Here is a 22,393-nt window from a genome sequence, read left to right on the forward strand (position 1 = left end):
AAAATGAAAAGAAAACCTCTTTAAATTAAATAGGATGTAACTTAAATTTTTTCTCAATTTAGTATTTTAAAGCTTTGGTGTCTGCAAAATGATAAAGTTTTAAGATGTTAATAATTTTCAATGCTCAAAAGATTTGGGATGTTTCCTTTTTTGTGTTTGATTGTGGAGTTGTATATAGGAAAGGTGGAAGAGGATAGTAAGACATGAAATACGGTTCTTTGGCCAATTTCTAACAAAACTTTGCTGTGATTCAGATCTCTGAGTCACTCAGATATCTAACTGATAAGATTTTTGTCATATTTTTACACAAAATCCTGTCACAAGATTTGTCTGTATTTGTGAGAACTTTGCATGAATGCACATCTAAAGCCTCATACTGCTGCAAGTGATTCCTCAAAGGAGATTCTGATTATTTTCAGGCAGTTTTAATACATGAAAAGTGATTAACCTTATCAAGCCATCACTCCTTTATTCTTTGTTGTTTGAAGCTAATCTTATCACATTTGTATCTGTGCGTAACATCATGTATTTATGCTGCATGCATCTCAGTGCCATGGTATGTGCATTCCTCCACAGCTCATTTAAGGCTTAGATCTTAAGCCTCGAGCAGTAGTTTGTCCAGATGTTTGGTGTGCGGGTGAACATACTACTTTGGAAACTTTCCCACATGCTATCTGGTGCGGTTGACTCTGCACTGGCCTCAAACATCAAAACAACCCAGCTCTAAAAATAGCCTCAATCATTCTGCACTCATAATGTCTGATAGTCAGAGCCAAGCTAGGACACAGTGTTACTCCCTCTCTGTCATTCAGTTGCAAGCTAGTATCTCTTAGCTCTTAGGTAGGATTCTCAAGGTCCTGATAATTAGATTTTTATGTTGACTCTTAGCAACATCATGCTATTTAGGTCTAAGCTAAATTATGAAATCTAACAAGGCAAAAATACAGAAAACAGAAGCACATTTTCTGTGCAGTAATGTTTTATTTCAACTATACATGCCGTGTTAAAAAAAAAAAATCAACAAAAAACATGGAGAAAAAAAACATTATTTACACATTCACAGTACAACTATACAACATATCTACACACTCAAATACTCTGGAGATCAAATATACAGCTGGCTGTGCATTGCCATGTTGCACAGCATTTAAATCAAAATTACATGACAAAAAAAAAAAAAAAAATAAAAAAAAAAAGGTTCTGCACATACACCAAGCTCTGACTGAAATATAAAGGCTTCAGTTTAGATTGCAACAAAAAGACCCAGGTCATATTGCAATGTACAAGGCAGTTGAAGAGTGTATGTTGAGTGCATGTTTGCAACGTCAGTGTGCATGTGCTGAGTAGAAAAGAGAGCCCAAACACTGGTTAGATGACAGGCAGAAAGTCTTCACATACAATCATCACTTGTAAACAAAATGTGGCTTTGGGCTAAACAGGCAGCTGACACTCAGACAAGATTGCAAAAATCACCCAAATCATGTACGCACTGCTACGAGAATTGATCCCTCGGTTGTCCCCTCTGGCCAAGGAAAAAAAAAAAAAAGAATTCTTGTCACTGCAATCCTGGGGAATTACAGATTATGCACCACTGCTGTCCATGCCAAGAGATAGCTTTCATGTGAACACTGTGTTAATACATTGGCTGTGGGCAGGATGTGCTGCATTGAGCTGACTGCTCCACAGTGCAAGGTCTGACCACCTTACATCCCACGGTCATGAAAATACATTCACTGCATGGCACCATTGTGTTGTGGAATAACACAATTCTTATACACACCGGCAGCAAAAGAGAATAATTTACAAATATCCCAATAGGTGATTTTAAACTGTCTTTATATTTGACTGGCATTCCTGAGCGGAATGAATTACGTAGAGATTTTTGACACACATCCTGCTGAATTTTAAATTGTTTCTAGAACATATGACAATAACATACAGAGGACCAATCGACATTGCCAATATTATACTGTATGTGTTCATTTCTTTGAATAAGGCACACAATGCACAGATTCAGGTTCACTTGCCTAAAAATATTATACTCCCTATTTATAGTATATACAGGATCTTGTCATTCCCAGCATGACTCATTTGGACACATTGGTAAATTGTTGCATTGATTGTACACTGGCCACTTGCAGGGAATCTGCACAGGGAAAACAGGCTGAAAAACCAGCAGAACAGATGACAAAGATGTTGCATCCATGTATGGTTCTACCATCAGTTTAATATATTTTTACTAGATTAATGTGGGAGGCAAATTATAGTGTTCTTCTGTTAGAGTATACAAGTTTAACAGAAGTATCCTGAAATTTTAACTTCATATAAATGGGCTAAATTGTTGATGTTGCCTTAATTTTACATGGTATATTCTTTCAAATAAGATGAAAAAAAGCATTGTTTAAAAGGCATTTATAGAATGAGATTATTTTTTTTCTTCTTACTGCTACATAAAGACAGAAGACTCAAGAATTACCAGTATAATCCTTAAAAAATGGGCAGTGAAGGTTTGGTAAGTTTCAGTCTGGGAGAGAAACATTTTGTCCCACACATCAGTTTTAAACACTGCATCTGGTTCCTCAAATTTGTACTTCTTGACTTCTGTCTGCATTATAACACTTATACTCGCACCCACAAGTGGATGTGCACACCCATATCAGAGGCTTTCCAAGCATGGTTTAGAAAAAAAATGCATCACAGACAAACATCTATGTCTAAAACCAATAGCAGCAAAATATTGAATCAAATTTCCCAGTGAGTTACAGAGTCCCTGTTTCTGTATACACTCAGCACAATCAGCTTCACCACAGCCCAATCTAATTACCACTATAGAGTGACACACAAAAATGGTCCAGGCTTGGTTCAGATGAGTTCAAAAAAAGACCAAAGAAGAGATGATATTGTTGAAATGAAAGACAGTGATTTAGGTCTTCAACAGGTCATAAGGTGCAACCGCTGGCACCACTCTCGAAGGCCTGTTATGTGTACTGGTTTTGCACAAATCTGTTTTCCAGTCAAAAAATACACATTCGTTTGCTCTTTGCTTGCTGCTTGTTTCAGCTCTTTGTGGTTAAATGTATCTAAAGCAGATCACACACAATGATTATTGATCTTCCTCCCGTCTGCCATCTTTCTACCAGAGGCATGGCCAACCTCTTCTCTCTGTTCAGTTCACATTAGTGGGAAGACAGTGCTCAAGGACAGCAACAATTGAGACCCATTCTTCAAGTATTCCACTGTTTTTAACCTGGTACCACATACACATACGCCTTAGTGGCCCCTGCTGGCATCTTAAACCTCGTACCTAATATTGGAACGGGTGACACCCAAGCCCAGATACAATGGGTAGCAGCAGATTTACCACTGTCCACTGTTTATATCCTGTGGCTACCGGGCACAGGGAGGGAGATCAAAGGTGTAGATACCTCAGGGAGTATCTTTGGCCATGTGTGGTTTTCCCTTTTTAGTATGAATAACTGTGCATATCATTTAAAGGGGGAACACAACTCAAGTTGATACACCAACACACACTAGGCCTTATCCCACCCACACACCCCAAGTCCTCAGGGTGCAGTGATCTACAGGTCATGAACTCACTCAGAAGTGTCCATGGTGTTTTAATAACTGTACTTGTTGACCACTCGCATTTGTGGTGTCTGTGGAGAAAACCCATTGGGTTTAGGGGGCACATCTGGCTTTATGGATGGGGTCCGTTTAAGGCCCGTACGAGGGAGGGAGCCATGCCCACTATAGCTGCTTTGTCGGGACATAGAGGGTGGGTGGGGTGAGTGCATTCCTGGTGCCAACACTGCACCATGCGAGTCAAGTCTGGAGGGAGGTGTTGGAGGCATGTAACCCCCTCTGTTCATACTGTGTTGGCGAGACACAGACACCCCCATAGTTACTCCATTTGGTGAAGTGGATAAGGAGTGCCTGTGAGAGGCACTCCGGTGGAGTTGGTACCCCCCTCTTTGCCTCTCCAGGGTGCCCCCCATGCTCAAGCTTCCTGTTGGTGTAGTGGGAGTTGTGGGCATGGGCACATCAACCCTCTTGGTGGGGCTGTGCCTTGGCAGGGAGGAGGAAGGAGAGTACAAGGAAGCCTCACGACTGGGAACCTTGGGGGGTACTTCAGTCAGTTCCTCCATAGGCTCCAGTGTGAGTTGCGGCCTCGGCCGGGACCCTGATCCCTCTTGAAGAATGGTCTTGGGACTGGCCACAGAGTCATTAAGGTGTTTTAAAAGGTCATTTAGAGTATTCCTGGCATCCACAGACCTCTTCTGATCTTTCCTACTTCCCTTAGAATCTGGATTCTTTAGTTTCTTTTCAGATGAATGTGGCAGAGTCTCATCTACGTCATCAGGGGTAGGGTGATCATGTGTGGCATTGGGCAAGACAACCGCACTAGGGATGTGGGAGTGTCCCAGGGCAAGGTGAGGGTGGTGGGGGTTTGCATTAGCTGGAGCAACAGAAGAAGGAAGGAACTGTGGACTCATGGCTGATGAGTTGGACTCCTTTCTGGGACCGCTGACCTTTCCATGAGCCCTCTCCCACTGGTTCTTGATGGGCTGTAGGCCTTTCTGCTGAAGCACAGGTGTGGACTCAGGTGTGGGCAGAGCAGCCAGCTCTGGAGGTTGACAGCCGTCTCGCAGAATCATGGTCTTTGTGTCACCATTTGGCGTATTTAAGTCTTTGCCGTTGCTCAGCAGATTGGTATACAGCTTAGGAGAATCAATGTTGGTTTGGTACTCCTAAGAACAAGATACAAAGTCAAAAGAGTAGGATTAAAAAGTGTCTCATCTTGTTGAGTCATTGGTTTACACATAGTATAGTAGTTTATAATAGCTGTTTACATGGCCGTACCTTTACGGGGCTATCGAAGAGGCCGTTGAGTTTAACAAAACTCCCTGTAGAGTCAGAGCAGGAGGGTGCAGACTCCGCATCCTTGTGGACATGTCTCGGTTTGCGGAGGAAAGAGTCTCGGTAGCAAAACACAATCAGACCAGCCAGAAGAGCACCCGTGAGAAAAGCACCAAAGACGCAGGTGATGAGGATGTTCATGTGGACCATTTGGTTGGTATCACCTGTATGGTTATCCCACACACCTACAAAACCACAAAGCATTGGTTAACCCCCTCACATGATTTGAACTGATAAATACTGCGTTTGTCTCCAGTTTCACAGTGCAGAAATGTACATGTTTGTGTGTGAAAACAACCATGCGTGACATTCTGCTTTTACAGCCCTCCCATACAAGGTACCCTCAAGGTCAAGCATAACCAAATTCCATAAACTCATCTAAACACAGATGAAGGAGGAAATTGGTGGATACTGGCAGACGCTGTTATGTACCCACATCAACCATCTACAGGAAAGACTGCTATGTTAGTTTAGAAAGGAAGACTTCACATGTTGCCTTGATCTACGTTCCACAAGAAACATAAAGCATCCAATACCAAAGGGTAAGGAGTTCACTCTTATCTAAGATAATAGCGAGCCAAATCAGTGGTTTCGCAAAAGTGATCAACCAGCAAAAAAATTGGTCAGAGGACAAAGAGGCAGTGTTTCCATTCTAAGTGTCCAGATAACTGCTGCTCTACATGAGATTTGTTAGTAACCACAGACATTGAAAGAGTTAGTCATCCATCGTGCGGCCACAGTAGCAATGTGGCACCACAGGCCCAGTCAATGATCTACCAGCCAGGGTAAACTGTCACTACAGCTAGTTAAAAAATATACATTGGTAGAAAGAAAATTTTTAACAAAAGCTTATGGAGAAATTGTAATAAATGGTAAGACCAGTAAGTGGAAGTTTAGTAATTAGATCACAGGGAAATAATATAAAACAAAGAAAGTAAGAAACACAAGGAAATTAGAATAAGGTGACAAGAAAATAAAATATGTATAGCAACATAAATTATGTATGAAAATGTCAAAATGATAAATAAAGAAATTAAATTAAAAACTTTAAAGGCCAATATATGCATATAGTTTGCATATGTGCTGATCACATTTCTGAGAGAGTAGCTGGCAGTTATCTGATCAGGCTCAATGCAGCATGCTAGCTGCCTCCCTGTGGGCCTTACCCTCTTGCCCCCCTGGGATAGAGTCTAAAGAATGGGAGGTAGCTGGGTCATCCTGCAGCACAAAGCCTGAGCCGTAGAGCTCTGGACCAGGCTCAGAGCTGGGGCTCTGAGTAGGTATGAGTACTGGGGGGTGTATGGGCCCACTGGGCTGGACAGTGACTGGCGCTGATGAAAACTCCATGTCTGTGGTGACAAACAAACGGTTAACAAACTGTGCAGATGAGTGTAAAGCATACTGTTATTATCCCAGTTAGTAGGCATGAGCAGAGTGTGTGGGGTGAAAAAAAAGAATAAAATTTATCACATTAAGATAGTCTTTTCACATTTATAGACAAATTATATTATATTTTTTTCTTTATTAGAGAAAGGGAAAATAAAGAGGAGGAGTTGATACACAACAGTAAGGATGCCAAGTGATGGTGGGTGGGCATGCATGAGAATGGATGGATCAGGAAAAAGGGGCAGTGAATCTGTGCTGAGGCAGCACACTGATGTCACCTGGTAGTTAAACTGTTGATGATGATGAAAATGAAGCATTAGCATTCAGGAGGTATTTGATATGAAAGATGAAAGGTAGCAGTGATGGAAAGAAAGGGTTGGAAATACTGAACTCAAGGAAAGAAACCATTTGAGTAAAAGATCAAACTAACCAGAGGTAGGGTCGCCAAATGATTTGTAATCTGGCGCTGAAGTAGTGCCCAAAAATGCTAAAAGAATTAAAAGGACAAGAAATCATTATAAGGGAATTCAGAAGTAAAAACAAAATAATAAAAAAACGAAAACTTAAAGCCTTAAGAGACACTCAGAGTGCAGTTTAACAATACAGATATGTAGCACTCGCTGGCAGTGTCATTTTCTCACTGGAAGCCCTCTGGTTCTGATCAGCACTGAGGTTCAGCCTGGGTCATGTTTAGCTGACACATGAATGCAATGATGCATTTAAGTGAAAGTAGCAAAGGTGTTTTTTTTCTGGCCATGAAACACAAGAGTTTAATCACTTGGACCAGCTGAACATGACCTGAAATTGTACATGTCCATGTTTGTGCCTCACAGAAGGCATTAGTTACAGTTGGCCATGTACTGTAGGTGGATGTGTGTGTTAATACTGCACATAGACTCATGTAGGGGCAAGTTACTGGAGTGGTTATTGTGGTGTGAGTGTGAAGGCTCATGGTGTGTGTGAAGATGAGTTTGTGTTGCATTTGCATACAATGTGTACATGTGTGTAAGTGTGCAGCACTGCGTCGTTGTTTGTGTATGCCTTAGGATAGATGGCGTGGCATGGATATGAGATTTATACCTTGACAGTCTCCTAGGTGAGCCGTGTTTCCAAATTCGACGTCTTGCTCATATCCAGTCCTAAAACAGAAACGAGACAAGACTTAGATATAAATCAAAAGGCTAGAACAAATTCTTAGTTTCATTTTTCATCATCTCTAATATTTGTGGTACATATTGCAGCTGGGAGTTGGAACTCACAAAACACCCGACTGTATCCTTTCACAAGCTCCATGAGGCTTCCAGCCACAATACGGATCCCTTGATGCAATGCAGGACCTAATACCACACAAGCACACAAAAACAATCACACCTGGTTAATCATTCTGGAATGGGCACCATTATCATTTGTGACTGACTAAACATTAACCACAACACATCAGATGAAGCTGTTATTGTTCCCTTTAAGACATTTATTCGAAAAACAAAACAAAAGTCACAAACCTATGACTGACCCTACAGCCCTGTACGTGCGCAGCAGGGCGTCACTTACTTGTGGCAGGAAGAATGCCTTTCGCAGCGACTCAGGGGAACACGGATGACACAGCTTGAAAAGGCGACATAAAGGCTGTGTGTGTCTTTGTCCACGTGCAGTGAGAGGACACGCTTGTCATCCTCTCTACTAGACAGGCACCTGGAAAGGGAAGAGAGAAACCTAATCAGAGCTCTGTCAGATAAGTCTGTCTTCTATTTCAGTCTCAGTAGATTTAATCACTTGTTAGGTGGAGGAGTCACATAAAGCTTTCTCTCACAGTTTAACAGGATTTTAACCTCTGACACACAGCAGCGTGCATGTTCGCTCCCACAAATAATTACAAATGAAAAAAAAAGAGGCAGCACGCAGATGCTGCTGTCTGTGTCACAGAACTTTGCTTAAAGGTTTGCTGACTCTTCTCCCAGAAGACGGAAGAGGAAGAGAAAGCGAGAAGAAAGCCAGACAGAGAGAAGGTTAAAAAATGAGCATGTCCCTACTTGGCCCTGTTGAAGACATCTATCTCCTCGAGGAGCAGGCTGTCATTCAGGGTCACAGAGGAGGTCTTGGCTAAAACCTTGAGGACGACCCCAGACTCAGCCCCAATGAACACCACTGTGTATTTCTTGTGGGGCCCTGCTTCATTGTCCACAGCCAGCGCTGTCAGCCTGTACCTTTAGAAACAGCAGAGTCGTGTGTTAGTAGAAATAATCGCTTTCTGAACAGCAAAGCCTGTTTGAGTTTGTTTGAGAATATAAACTTCTTTTGGTTATTGATTTACTAAGCATGAACACAAAGCCTCCTTTGCCTAATATTTCCACTTAACAGCTTAAAGACACTGATGCATGTAAATCCTTATATCCTGTATGGAAATATTATAACTGAACTGAAGATTGCCTTAAAACCTTGGCTGAGTTCAAACAGCTACGTGACTGGAAAAGTCGACATGTTATTTGCAGAAAAGTTAACATCCCTCAAACAAAAGAATTCATAAATACCGATTTTAGAAATGTAGATGTGCCCTAACACAGGCGTTTATTCCTTGTGTATTTACCGGACACGTGTTTTGGTGAACCAAGGCTCGTCCCCAATAGAAGGCACAGCTGTATCCATAAGGGGGTGGGACTTGATGAACTGCAGGGTATCGTCCGGGAACTCGATGGAGCTCTTAAAGGACGCAGCTGGACCGTGACCTGCGCAGCTCCCGGGTCTGGGATAGAGAGTGAGCAAGCACAGAGGGCAACAGATCAAAGATCAGCCTATACGATCACACACCAGGGAATAATAACGTGCAATGAAATGGATGGAAAAGTGCAACGTGGGTGGGTGGGTGGGGGTTGTAGCAGGTGCTTATTATGATCACAAAAAGGCCTCAGCTGGAAACATAAAATATACATATGCATGATTATCCTCCATCAATGATTTACTGAGGTAGTGAGGTGCTTCATGGACTTTGTAGTTTTGGGCGCAGGGCAGGGCTACAGATATATGTGCTGACTGTAAACAGGTTAAATATTCAGCGCATCTAATTAGGCCAAATAAATTATTTAATCAACAGCAGATGGTGAATGTGTGTGCTAGCTCAAAGCTAATAACCTGGTCCCTACTAGCTAAAAAGGTTTGATTGCACTGGGTTTAACCTGGACCAAGGATGAGGAAAGGGAGAAAAGTGACAGGTGGTTAACAGCTGCTGTGTTAAACACCTGCTGTTCAGAGATGCCATCTAGGATCTGAAAATATTTCTTAATCTTTGCGCTTTTGTTTTGCTTTCTTGCTTTCTATGTGTGTTGAAAGGTTATGCGGCGGAAAAAAAAAATCTTACCGAGGTTTGGGCAGCTTCTCCTCTGGAAATGGAGTCCACACCGAATCAGGGGTCTTCTGCTCTTTGAAGCGGCCCCAGAATACTTTTTCAATGTCAGCCATGGAGAAGGCACACACTGCTGATCCTGGGATGCTGTGGTGGATTAAATACATCAATGTAACTGTCCGTCCTCATCTGTGTTTATCAAAACTGATGGCAGCTTCGGCTCACCTGTTCATCTGTGTGGTGAACACACCCACCACTGAGGGGACTCCATTGATGTCGATGATGTCAGTGATGGACTGAAGCACGTCAAAGTAGAAGAAGGACTCCCCTGGCACGGAGCAGTTCAGCCTGGCCTTCACAAAAGACGTCCAGTGCTTCTCCAGCACCCGCTGTGACCCTCCAACATCATTTTTACAGATTCGGGCCACACGAGAATACACAACCTGCAAAAAGCAGAGTTTTGGGAGAGGACTGAGGCGGGCGGAAGAGGAAGGCATCTCAGAGTCACTAAAACACTTCAACATGCTGAATAATGAATAACTCCATCCTGCAGCGACTCAGCACAAATGACTTTAACATACTTTTATATTTAACTCAGTGAGATTGTTCACCGAGACTGAAGCGAAGCTTAAGATGAAAATGGTCCAGACTGACTTAAAGCAGCACTGTGCAAAATTGTGTTTGGATGCACATATTACCAAAGCCTAGAACATAAATGAGGTGCATAAAGCAGTTGGCTTAGATGGTTTTAATAATTTACCAGTGCAAACCTCCATCAGAGGCCAGGTGTCACCCCAGCATTAGTAGGGTTGAAATATTTAGTAGCTGGTGGCTGATGGAGGATCCTGGCTTCCTGTGGCTCGGTCAGACCAGCTGATGAGGCATGGTCAAATGTGACGTTAGTCTGAAACATGCAACATCCTGCAGTAATTCCCTGTACATGAGTGTGTGTGTTGGAGTGAGAAGAACACACACCGTGTGCAGTCTCTGGGAGACAAATCCTCTCGCTGTGTAATGGTTTTACATAAGTGAGCGTTCCCAGAAAACACTGGTTGTTAAAATTTCTTGTGCATTCTGATGTGATTTAGAGCCATCGCCTGAATGGGTCCCATTACCACCGGTTCCATTTGTGGTAGAAACACATGCAACAAGGGAAGTGTAATCCTTTTTTTGGATAAAGGCCTGCATGTGTTATTTGTGAGGAATATGTAATGCCTTACAAACAGCAGGTGCACTGTCTTACCTTTCCCAGATTGCTGTGTTCCACTGCAATCTCTCGGTAGAAGAAGTACACGTAATTCCCATACTCTGCTGCATGCAAGAAATGAGGTTCTGATGGAGAAACAGAAGCACAGAGTTCAAGTATATTTCTGCACCGTCACCACCACTGTGCATGTTGAATATTTTAGAGATTTGTACGAGGCAGTATATGACAGCGGTGACCTAGATTGCTTGGGAGAGAACGGGCCATATTCCCATGAAGCTTGGGAAGACAGGAGAGCTCTCTATCACTCTAAAACCAGCTGTGACAACCACATACGTACATGCTAAGCCTCCATGAGAGGTAAATTTTCTGGCAGGTTGGTACATGCATGTCCAGGAGGAGAAAAAAAATCAAAGATTCAGAGAAACAACGAGGCACTTGCTTACCTTTCAGCCATTTGGAGTCGTATTTGATGGTTCTCAAGGCTGATCCATCACCCATACTACGATAGATGACGGAATCACTGGCCTGGAAGTCTGCTACAGTTGCAGAATACAGCTTCCCTTCTGAAAAAAAAGCCCCCCAAAAAATCACAAAAAGGAGCACAGTCAAAAAAGTAGAGTACATTGCTTGTCAGTGCTTTGTTTCTCTTCTTTCATAAGGCTTAATTGGTTGAGTTGTTATTGCTGCAGGCAGTTATACTGTAGCAAATACACAGAGGTGATAATGAGAGCGTAAGTAGGAGCACATTAGTTCTTCTTCAGCTAGACTAAGTATGTGTGTAGGCGGATGTGCGATGTGACCTGTACCAGCAAAAAGTGCAACGTTGGTTTGCCTGGAGTCAAACGGGCACCGTGCCAGACCATTGATCTCTTCCCCATCAAACTCAAGGTTATCCAGCTGTAGGGAATCCACACATTTAGAGGTTTGTCAGGAGATGAAGTGAAAACACTGCCATGTTGATGCACCAGCAAAATTCAGCCAAATTAATTCAGTCAAATGTATTTCAAAACAATTTACATAGAGATTGTGTTGCCAGATTATCATTAACACAACACTAATCTAGATTTTGATCTTTCTCTTGACCCTGGATACTGACCCTGTAGTATCTGCACATGGGGTTGAAGCCATTGGTACCGCAGATGAACACTAGGTCATCGTTTCTGGGAACCAGCACTTTAATGAAATTGTGGCATTCGTCCTAGAAAGAGATGATGATGGTGATGTTGAGAGACATTCAGCTCCTCTGTTTACAATTAAAAGTTCCTGTCTAAAATGTGTAGATATAATTTATTTTCTCTTTTGGATACGTACTCTGTGTTTTCCTTTTACAGCACACATCTCTCTGTCAGTTTGGCCTGATCGCCACGTTAACTTCTGTAAAACAAGCAAAAAAAAAAACCAAAAAAAACAAGATGGAGCATTAGACAAGTGCACAAACACAAAATATGAACACTTACACACATACATACATACACACTCACACACACACTCCTTCCTTTTTACACTCATTTTACAACCTGTCCAGTTTGTAAAGAATGACTGTATTTTCTATGGAGCTCTTACAGAGTGTGTGGACTGAGGGAGCAGCTTGTGGCGACAATCTTACCCGGTAAGGAATGATCTCATTCCTGTAGGATTCTCTCAGACTGACTAGGTACACCTGATCTCTGTGGACAGACAACAACAAAATATGCAGCTCAGTGATAAGTGAAGTGTGGTAAATGTGATGTTTAATCAGAATATCATTTGTATCTGTCCAAAATCAATCTCTTTATTGTGAATATTGGAACATTTTGTAAACTGTATGTGTTTATTAGAAATTTGAACTATATTTTAAATGATGGCATGTTGTTGTTTTGATTACTCATCATTTATTTTATTCTCAAATTTGCAGAGTGGCAAGAATATGGTTCAGCTGAAGGTAAAGATACATGTTGCTGTGACTGCAGGAGCTTTAGAGCTGCAGGTTTTATACTGTTGATGTCGAGGTGATTTCCTGCTACAATATAAGTGCTAGCAGTCAGATTACTCCCACTGCCCATAAATACAAAAAAAGACATGTAAAGATGCCAAGAAACCCCTGACAGCGCGTCAGGCCAGCTTGATAGATGCCTTTACTGGATCAATACTGGCCATATACATCAGATGTAGGCCTAGAAGCCAGATATCCAATAACACTAAGAGCTTTTTCGCCCTCATGTCTCTGTTTACCTGCCAAAGAGTGACTGAGTATATTGGTATGGGGGATGTGTGGAAGAGAATGATGACAGATAGAGACAGCAGGTGTGTGTGCGTTAAATATACCTGCCAGCGATGAACAGAGTGTCCTGTATCTTAGTCATCAGCTGAAAGTCAAGGTGATGCTGTGACTCGTTGCCAGAGGGCCTGCCTCTGAACACAGGGTACCTCCGTGAAACTGCACAAAAATGCACATATAATTAAAAAAAAAACTTCCTCTCCTGTTGCTTCAATTAGCACAACTGTGCAGGTTTAACATAAATATTCTGCAACATAACTACGGCAGTTATAGTAGTGCTGCTGATCTAATACAGACTGTATTGCTTATTCTCTACAAACATATCTGTGTTTCATCGTGTTGTATTTGTGTGCTTAATGGCTGCTTATGTCAGCACATTTCTCTGTGTTGTTTCAATACATCACAGAAGTGGAAATGAAATCCACTTAATGCTTCAACTGACCATGCAGCAGACTGATTTTATGAGTATGAACAGAGCATGATTATGTATGAACTGCTGACACCACAAGAACAAGGTAACTGCAGGCATTTTGATGTAATTTTGTGGGTAAAAAAACAACTTGTATGTATGAAAAGTGACTTTGTTTTCTGTAATCTGAACCCTCATCTCTGCTGGGCTCGTTTTGCATGCGTACTCACAGTGTGCGTCGACGACATCAAGGGGCACGTTGTCCTCCGGGAAGCTGACTGCGAGGAGAGTGCGAGAGGCTGTCAGCAGCAGCAGCAGAAGCTCACTGAGCAGAAGCGCAGCTCTCTGGCCCATGGCTGCTCACAGACGACACTTCCTGTATCACACAGCTGGAGATGTTACCTGAAGACACACACACAGAGCTCATGTTTTTGTTGTCTGGCGTGTAATAAATTTCATGGTATATTTACCACACTGGGGTTAACTTTAATCCCATGAGCCAGTGCCAGACTCCATGTTTTAAAAAAAAGAAAAAAAAAAAAAAAGTGGTGATGCACACATAACATCTTCTGATTTATTGATGACTGAGCTCTCAGTGGCAGTGCTTCCCCTCTACCTCTCCCTGCATCTGCTGTCTGAGGGAAGGTCAGCCAACTGACCGGTGGGGCGTCTCCGTGTGTGTTGGATGCAGCGGAAGTCCACCCTGTTAGGAACGTGGCAGGCCTGCTGTCTCAGTACATCTGTGCCCTGATTGGTTTTACTGGGCCAGGCTCAACACTAATCAGCACACTGCAGCTTCATCAGCATCTGAAGACTAGCCTGACCTTAGCAGACTTCTATCAGCGCTCTGTTGGCTTGTATCGCTCCAGCCTTTCCATAGAGCTGATGCGCTTTATGAGTGATTTGCTCATATTGGCATTACGGCTTCCTGCTTGTGTGTGGTTGTTTTGACATAGTAATTTTTCTGAATAATAGTTTGTACAACTTCTGATTGCAGACAAGATCCACCAACAGCTGCACTGGTAATAATTTATTGTGGGAGTGGCAGGGGTTTAGTGTGTATGTTAGTGTGTGAAGAAATACTTTAGAGACAGACTGTGTCTGTGCATATTAATGACCGGTGTACCTTCAAATATTTATACGGCAAACAAATTATTCATGCAGTCAAAGCCTGAACGGATATAAACAATTTACTGGGAGACGTCACACAGGCAGAGGGATGGATTAGCTGGGAGCACACAGGGGCGCATACACACACAAACTCACAACGCTGCACAAACATAATCGCTCTTTCAAATGCTATAATGCAAAGGCTGGTATGTGTGTATGTGTGTGTATGGGGGGAAACAGACACACACAGTATTGACTCATTTTTCAATTAGCCCCAAAGCACACCTGCTCCAGTGCTGTCTGTGAGCCCGGCCTGCCAAGCCATTAGCGCTTTGATTGATCCACACAGGAAACGTGGCTGATCAGCAGCCAGAAAAGACAATCTATGGACTTTTACCATATCCCCCGTAGAAAAAGCGAGCACTTTGTAAATCTAAATCTGATCATTTCATCTTTTCTGTTTACCTCTGTTGACAATACTGAATAAACAATGAAACATATGTTGTCAAGTAAATTAATTATAACACACTCAGTTCTAAAATAGTAAATTATGCTGTATGAGAGGTTTACATGACAGCAACAAGACAGCCTTCATGCAAACATGTTGATATAAAACCAACAGCTCCCCCCCCCCCCCCCCCCCCCCCCTAGGAACTTATAATCCAGTGTTGGCCTAAACAGTTACTGCATGATGATGATGATGGAAGGAAGTGGTGTGATGGAATCAGAGTAATGACAATGTGTTTTGGTCATCAATAGTGTGTAATCATGGCTATTCAGTACTCAGCAAGATGCTGAGGCCTTTTTGAAAGAGCAGTGTCATTAAGACTGAGTAACACAAGTCCTGCATGAGACGGCACTTCAGCTCCATCAGTCCACATATTAGTTAAATTAGGGGTTTGATGTCTTGGCAAAATAGGATGATTATGATGGTCTAAAGGTTGTTCTCTCTTCCTTGTGTTTAATCAGTATTTATACGCAATCACTAATTCTAATCTAGGTACAAATGAATGTCTGGACAGAAACAATCTGCAAATCTATACATGCTGGTTCCCAGATCTATACACAGCACCTGTCAGGAACTTCATCCAAATGAGGGATGATACTGCTCTGAAAAGAGAGGCAGTGGTCTTCCTTAAAAGCATTGCATCTATTTTTCTTACTACCTTAAGGGTTTGCTATTTTAAAACCTGGGCAATAAATTGCTGAGTTTTGAGAAGAAGCCTGGGACAGGAATAGATACCCAATGCTCAACAAGGAAAAAAAAAACAGCAGAGTGATGAAAAGTAAATACACCAAGCTCTGCAGCTCTGTATGTTGCTATCATGCACGCTGCAGGCTGTACTGTGAGCCCAAACTTGGCTGTGTGTTCACAGGGAAATCATTTCCTTACTTTTCTAGAATTTACAGTCCTTCTCTACCTCACCTCTTCATAAACAATCATGTTCACACCACCTTTTTGTTGCCATTCTCTATCACTAAAAAATTCAGTAGAAAACACTCACATAATCTCCCATAACTTCCTGAATGGTAATAGTCATACATAGTCAATAGGCAAAGGCACTGGCTTCCCATAGAACGTGTATGTAAAAGAGAAACACAAGACATCCAAAGGTCAGTCATCTAAAATTACTTTTCCGTCTCATGTGGGCCCAGTTTGTTTTTATTGACTATAACTTTGCACTCTTTGGTTCCTGCCCTCGAGTATGTGTGTATATGCACGTATAGGCCTCAACAAGTCTTGTGACGCTAGTCTTGTCACGCAACTCAGTGCCATTCAGTCTTGCCTCATTCTACCTCTGTTATTACAGGCTTTTCAGTGTCCTTACAACCACGCACTTTCACTGCTGATGTTGTTGGCTCAGACCCACGGTGTTTAACACAGAGAGAGGAAGGGGAAAGGGGGGGAGGTGTCTGATGGATTTCTATTTCTGCCGATGGTGGATGTAGGGGTCTGTAGCCCAATTCTGGTAGTTACAGTTCAAGCTTTAATGTTCCAGGCTTAAAAAACAGCAGATTAACACTTATTCTCCTCTTAGCTCTGCTTTCATTGGCACATGTAACCCATAACATGTCCTCCGTGGTTGTAGTGGATGGATGTGTTTTTGCAGGGATGTCCTACTGGGAGGAATTGGAGGATAATAAAAGGAAGGCAAACAACAGTGTTGCGTGAGGTTTCGTAAATTGTGTGTGAATGTGATGGGTGGCTGTAATCCCAGCAGAACAATGGCTGCTGCTGCTTGAGGCTGCTTTAGTTGTCATCTTGCACCATGCTGAGCTGTAAACGTAACAACACTAGAAATCAGATAACCCAGGAGTTGAGTTTCAGACAGTTCATTCCTCTTGCTTTGTGTACGGCTACATGCACATCTTAACATGCGTGACTGTGCTTCTAAAGCTATATACATCCTGTAATATGGTTGTCACAGCTCTCTTATGTGACTCTGAGAAATTAATCCAGATGCAGTCACATTGGAGAATGAGTCAGCCAGATGATTACAGCAGTTACCACACAGGCCCAGAAAATGATAACTATTCATTTTTCTGACTTCAGTTTTAAGCAGCACCCCCTAATTGAACGCTATTTCTGTAAGAAAGATTTCTTATGAGCTTGGTTTGACTTGTTGATTCAGAGATTTGGCAGAAGGGGAAGGTTGTGCCACCCTATCTATTCCCGCTCTACCTTGACAAGCAGAGGAGTGAAACAGGAGAAAGGCTGTTCTCAGCAGTAGTTCTGCTATGGTAGAGCACAAAAGCCATAAGCTGCAGGTGTGATCAAGAAACAAAAGGGGCTTTGGGCAACTCCACACAATAGAGCTCCACCCCCGATCAGCGGACCTGTGTTTAGGTCTGTGTTGGGGGATCCTAAAGGGGACTTCTGAGGGAACAAAGCAAACTAAATAAACATGCTGACTCCAAATGCTGCACACATGGTCGAACTTTTATCACTCCACCAATTAAGCACTGAGCAATCTGATATGTGATCAGCAGTTTAGGGGCTGTAAAGGGTTAACACTGATCACTGTAAGGTTTAATGGTGGTTGTTCCGGGGTTACAGCCGGCTGCAGTGGAGGTTAACGGTGGTCGTTCTGGTCACTGAGTTCTGACCCTGTGGCCAGTGAGGCGAAGTGAAACACACCAGCCAGCTGTGCTGTCAAAATAGGGGAAAAAAAGAAAGAAAAGAAGCTCTGGCTTGTTCTGATGTTTGAGCCAGCCATAGTACAGTGTTCTTGCCAATATCTAGTTTGTAATTACAGTATAAGAAAAGCTCTCTGATCCCAGAGTTCAGATACTTCAGATTTTCAGGGAGATGTGCATATCCAGAGTTATGTTTATTTCTGTACAAGTATTGAACTAGTTTTAGAATATAGAGCCAAAATTTTATTTATAGTCCAACTCAGCTAATGTGTGAACATTTGTGTCATTTACTGTAAAAATGTAACCACATCAGGACTGTTTAAAAATAAGCCATTTTGCTGCTTTTCTTGCTTTCTTTTTTTGCCCACATCCTCACTCACATCTACTTAGACGACTTCCACATGCTTACATTAACCTCATTTTCCCCTCTCCATCCCTCCATTCCCTCTATGCTTCCATTTCTTCATTAGCTGTTCATTTTTCAAGTTTTGCATGTGGCTTTTCCGCCCTCGTTTTGCGCACAGAATCCACGCACAAATCCGGTGCTTTAGTGCTTGCATTGTGCTGACCGAAGCGTAAAGGCATTCAACTTTGGTCCGTGGTAAATCTTTTCATATCCCTTTAGTCCTCATGTAGGACTCATACAAAAGACAACAAAGACGCGAGGGACAGCGGTGGAGTGACAGCAGCGATGGGGCTGCGTTTAACAGCCTCTACAGCACTTAATTCATGCACAGGGATGGGCTTTCTCTGCTTCCAAAACGGCTACGAGCGTATTTGCTATCTACTATCCAATTCCAGGATGGCATAAGGAAAATTTTGGAAACATAAAAAAATATATAAATAATAAAAAAAATTAAAAATAAATAGGGGCGTTAAACAAAGCCAAACAACATCTATGTTTACTCTCCGTCCACTCCTCTTATTGTTTAACAGCCAGCCGTGTTATTCGTTCGTCCAACTGAGTTACCTTTAATTTTTCTCTAAAATCAAATTGACAGAGGAAGCTTTAATTAGCCCATTAAGGAATCTTGCAAAACTTGAGTCTTTAATAGTAAAAGAGGAGATGAGCTTTTGCAATTGGAGCAGTTGGACAATAAGGATAATATTCAACAGGAAAGGTCTCACTAGGTAATTTTACAGTCATCCTTTTCTTATCTTCTATTTGTGTGAGTCTGGTTTAAAAATGTCCACGTTTTTATTTTCAAATGATTTATTCACAAAGTAGTTCCCCGGATAGAATGGAGAACAGGAGTGTGTCCTTTCTGAAATCCAAGGTCTACATTAATATTACAACACAGTGAGTGAATCATGAAAGCTAGAAATTAAACACTTTATCGATCATTTAAAAGAAAAAAAACACACACAGGACACCTACCTCAAGAATCCAAATTCACGCGTGAACGGAGCAGTCCGACTGAATGTCATATTCCTTTGATAATCCATTAGTGAGAAAAACCCCAACGCGTAATACTCCTGTTATTTTAAACTCCATCCGGACCCCCACTTTTCCCTTTTTTTTATCCAGTTGCGCACAGATTTCAGCTCCGCTCAGCACAGAGAAGCATTTTGACTCTGACTGTCTCCGTCCACGGGCCCCTTTCGCTCTGATGAGTGATCTTCAAAGCCCTGCCACGACCACACAGCACCCCCTCCCCTCCCCGCACTCATACACCAACACACCAGCCCCTTTCCACTACGATTAACTTTGGAAAGCAGAGGGAAAAGACATAAACATTAACGATGCGCTGTTTTCACTATGCGCCGCTCTCTTGTACAATCATTGACTTTAGAATAAAAAGAGGGTGCGTACAGGGCTTGAATGTGACGCATATCCACGAGAATAATAACTATAATAGCCTAAAAAAAATCCGTTTTACACCAAACTCTTTTCTCTGTTTACTTATCTTAATCACACAACCTGGAGTTCATTGGTTTTAGATACAGCTCAATGGTGGGAGAACAAAGCTTAACACAATAAATAGTTCTATTTCGTTACGGGGGTAAAGAGACTCAGATTTAAAAGGCGGTTGATTTTTTTACATTTAGTTTATCGTCTCTTGCACCCCCTTTATATGCAGTGAAAAACGCTTTGGAGCTGAAGACATTCGCTTTGTCAGATTTAAGAAAAATGAATGAGTTTTACTCTGCAACCGAAGCGCAGAACAAAATAGCCATCAATAGTAAATGGTCTACTTCTGTCCTGCAACAATCTTTTTTTTTTTTTTAGTAGAGCAGCATAGCGACGTGGTCAGAAGAAATATTTTGTTTTCCAGCAAAGACTTCTCTCTAGTTTCCCCCATTCGACTTTCACTGCAAAAAAATACGACTCAACAAAGTACAATCCAGGCAGCTGCAGGGACTCACCTCATCTGAAAAGATTATTATTTTGTATCCTTATGCGTTGCTGTAAATCCCCAAAAAGAAATAAAAGAAATATCTGGTTTTCCGTAGTGAAACAACTTCTCCTGGCTGGGAGAAAAACAAACTAACTCACGGCAAATGGTGTAATTCGACCCGTGCTAAGTCAATCCATCCAGTGCGAGGACCACAGCCTACCAATAAGCAGCGCTCTTGCTCCAGTCCCTCCCCCCATCATCCATCTCTCCTCGGTTGGATTGGGCTTCTCTCTCTTCCTTGCTTTGGCTTCCTTCCTTTCTTTCCTCGAGCCTGGAGAAAAAGCCCCCCCCCCCCACATCCTTCCCTCTCTTTCCCTCTCGGTTCTCCTCCTGTGTGTGACCCTATAGCCCCCCCCCCCCAACACTTCCCATGTTAAACCCCATCCCCCAACACAGAAAAGAGTGCCTAGTTAAAATCATTTCAGCTGAGTTGTGGTCAGCTGCCTAGTTAAACACAGCTTTGGACATGTTTGGATTTAAGGAGGAGATTTGGCACAAATATTGTGATTTAGTGCAGCATCTTGCAATTGATTTTTTTTAAACACATAATCAAACTGTACAGTTTGAACAGGAATTCTAATCAAGATTACATGCTAAAACTAGTTTAATGTACAAAAAACAAAATAAAACAAACAAAAAACAACAAAAAACAAACCTATTTTGCACTATAAACACAAAACCCTCTGTTGCAATGTTAAATTTGCACCTTTTTTCACTGGTAGCTCTATACATAGGCATTAGGCATTCTACATGTATACGTAAACAGCAGTTTATCAGTGTGAGCATCTTCCCGTTTGCATGCGAAGCTGAAGTTGTCATTGAACGTGACAGGTCATTCCAGCCAGGTCCGCTAGGCCAGACAAAGGAGCCCATTTGCACCCCATTAGAGAAGCAGGTTAGCAGATGTGTGAGAATCGCTCCTGTATGAGCATCCTCACCAACACCAGCACACACTCCTGTCAGCCCCTATTATGAGCTGCAAGAGTGGGATCTGCATCTCAATACTTGGATAGGAAACAGTGCTGATCTGTCTGATCCTGGTTTGGCACATCTTGTATGTCATTGTCCGCTCTTGTCCCACCCTCTTCCTTTTTTTTTTTTTTTTCTATCACCTCTCCATATTCTGTCTTTTCCTTGAGCAGATGTTTTTCCTAAGCTACTACATAGAGTAGTTGTCAATATTTTTCCAGTCTCATTGGGCTTATCTCAGTTGATATAATTAATTTTGTTCATGTGATTTTTAGTCATTGTCTTCATTGTTCATTCTAACCACTTAGAGCCTTTGTCAGTCCTGTGATGCTCATCCATATTCTTGTATCCTATGGGGATTGAATCAGCATGAGATTCTACGTAGGCGACAATATATCAGATGGATCAATGTGTCTAAGGTTTGCCAGATGCAGGTCCTGACTGTCAGAGTGAATGAATAAATATATGGATTTGTGGGTGTGTGGTTATTGGTGAGCCTATTGATTGATCTTATGGACAGCTTTATTGGCTGTGTAATGGCAATGTGATAGCGTTTCAGTAGCTTTTGATGGCTATTGCTGCATGACTGTTATCTTTAACAGTCATATAATTGTCTTTTTATTTTCCCACACTGGACTTTCAGCAAATTAAAATACATTTTTACCTACCCTTTGAGATTAATAAAGCTGCCCTTTACACACATTTCATAGTCTGGGTGTTTGAATAAGGTTTTAAAAATGAAAAGGCCTGTCAATGGTGTATTACTACTTGGTCTGTGAAGCCTAGTCTGTCCTCTGAAACATGCATAACCATGATTTTCTGACCCCTGAAGGGCAAGATGATTAGACGATGACCAAATTATAAACATAGCCGTGATAAAAGTGAAGCAGATGGGTGAATGACAAAAATCTTTAAGTCTGGGAGGTTTAAACTGATAGTGAGAATTGACAGATGAATGTGTTGATGTTGAGAGATGGAGAGATGGATGGTGGGAGAGTAGAGTTATGTGCATGGATGGTGGAGGGGTGGACAGAAGACAGACGGCCTGTGCTACTCCCAAAGCCTGATAAGCTCCCTCAGGGACCCCGCAGTGTTCAGGTCAACCCAGAGGGGTGTGTACGGGTGAGCCCAAGGGTGCAGAGGAGAATGTGTGGGCTTGGCCTTAGGCTGGGCGTACAAGAGAGGTGTGCTACCCTCCAGTTTGTTATTTACTGCCTGAAATGTGGCTACAGATGGCCGTGTGTTGGGCATGGGAGCTGCAGAC

General features: G+C 42.2%; 1 protein-coding gene across 4 annotated transcripts; it reads right to left on the reverse strand.

The window, feature by feature from the left end:
- Window positions 1–972: 972 nt before the first annotated feature.
- Window positions 973–20,271, reverse strand: sema6dl (sema domain, transmembrane domain (TM), and cytoplasmic domain, (semaphorin) 6D, like). 4 transcript variants are annotated; one of them, XM_041982100.1, is made up of 20 exons: window positions 20,129–20,271; window positions 13,744–13,915; window positions 13,152–13,263; window positions 12,454–12,514; window positions 12,159–12,221; window positions 11,944–12,045; window positions 11,654–11,744; window positions 11,291–11,410; window positions 10,884–10,972; window positions 9,866–10,083; window positions 9,656–9,787; window positions 8,888–9,043; window positions 8,334–8,507; window positions 7,855–7,995; window positions 7,563–7,640; window positions 7,384–7,442; window positions 6,734–6,790; window positions 6,084–6,266; window positions 4,861–5,102; window positions 973–4,748 (listed from the first exon to the last, which is right to left on the reverse strand). In XM_041982100.1, the coding sequence occupies exons 2-20, from the start codon at window positions 13,865–13,867 to the stop codon at window positions 3,618–3,620; spliced, it is 3,333 nt and encodes a 1,110-aa protein (XP_041838034.1). In that variant the 5' UTR covers window positions 13,868–13,915; window positions 20,129–20,271; the 3' UTR covers window positions 973–3,617. The 4 variants fall into 4 exon arrangements, with proteins under 4 accessions (XP_041838034.1, XP_041838041.1, XP_041838050.1 ...); XM_041982107.1 differs by lacking the exon at window positions 20,129–20,271 and adding an exon at window positions 19,140–19,378; XM_041982116.1 differs by lacking the exon at window positions 6,084–6,266.
- Between the last annotated feature and the right edge of the window lie 2,122 nt (window positions 20,272–22,393).

Source organism: Melanotaenia boesemani, chromosome 1 (genome assembly GCF_017639745.1).
Source record: "Melanotaenia boesemani isolate fMelBoe1 chromosome 1, fMelBoe1.pri, whole genome shotgun sequence".
In the NCBI taxonomy this organism is placed as follows: domain Eukaryota; kingdom Metazoa; phylum Chordata; class Actinopteri; order Atheriniformes; family Melanotaeniidae; genus Melanotaenia; species Melanotaenia boesemani.

Coding starts and splice junctions, on each gene's coding strand:
- sema6dl (XM_041982100.1), bottom strand. CDS start 13,867: ATGGGCCAGAGAGCTGCGCTTCTGCTCAGTGAGCTTCTGCTGCTGCTG. Junction 13,264..13,743: donor TGATGTCGTCGACGCACACT/GTGAGTACGCAT, acceptor ATTTTTGTGCAG/TTTCACGGAGGTACCCTGTG. Junction 9,044..9,655: donor GAGAAGCTGCCCAAACCTCG/GTAAGATTTTTT, acceptor TCTCTATCCCAG/ACCCGGGAGCTGCGCAGGTC.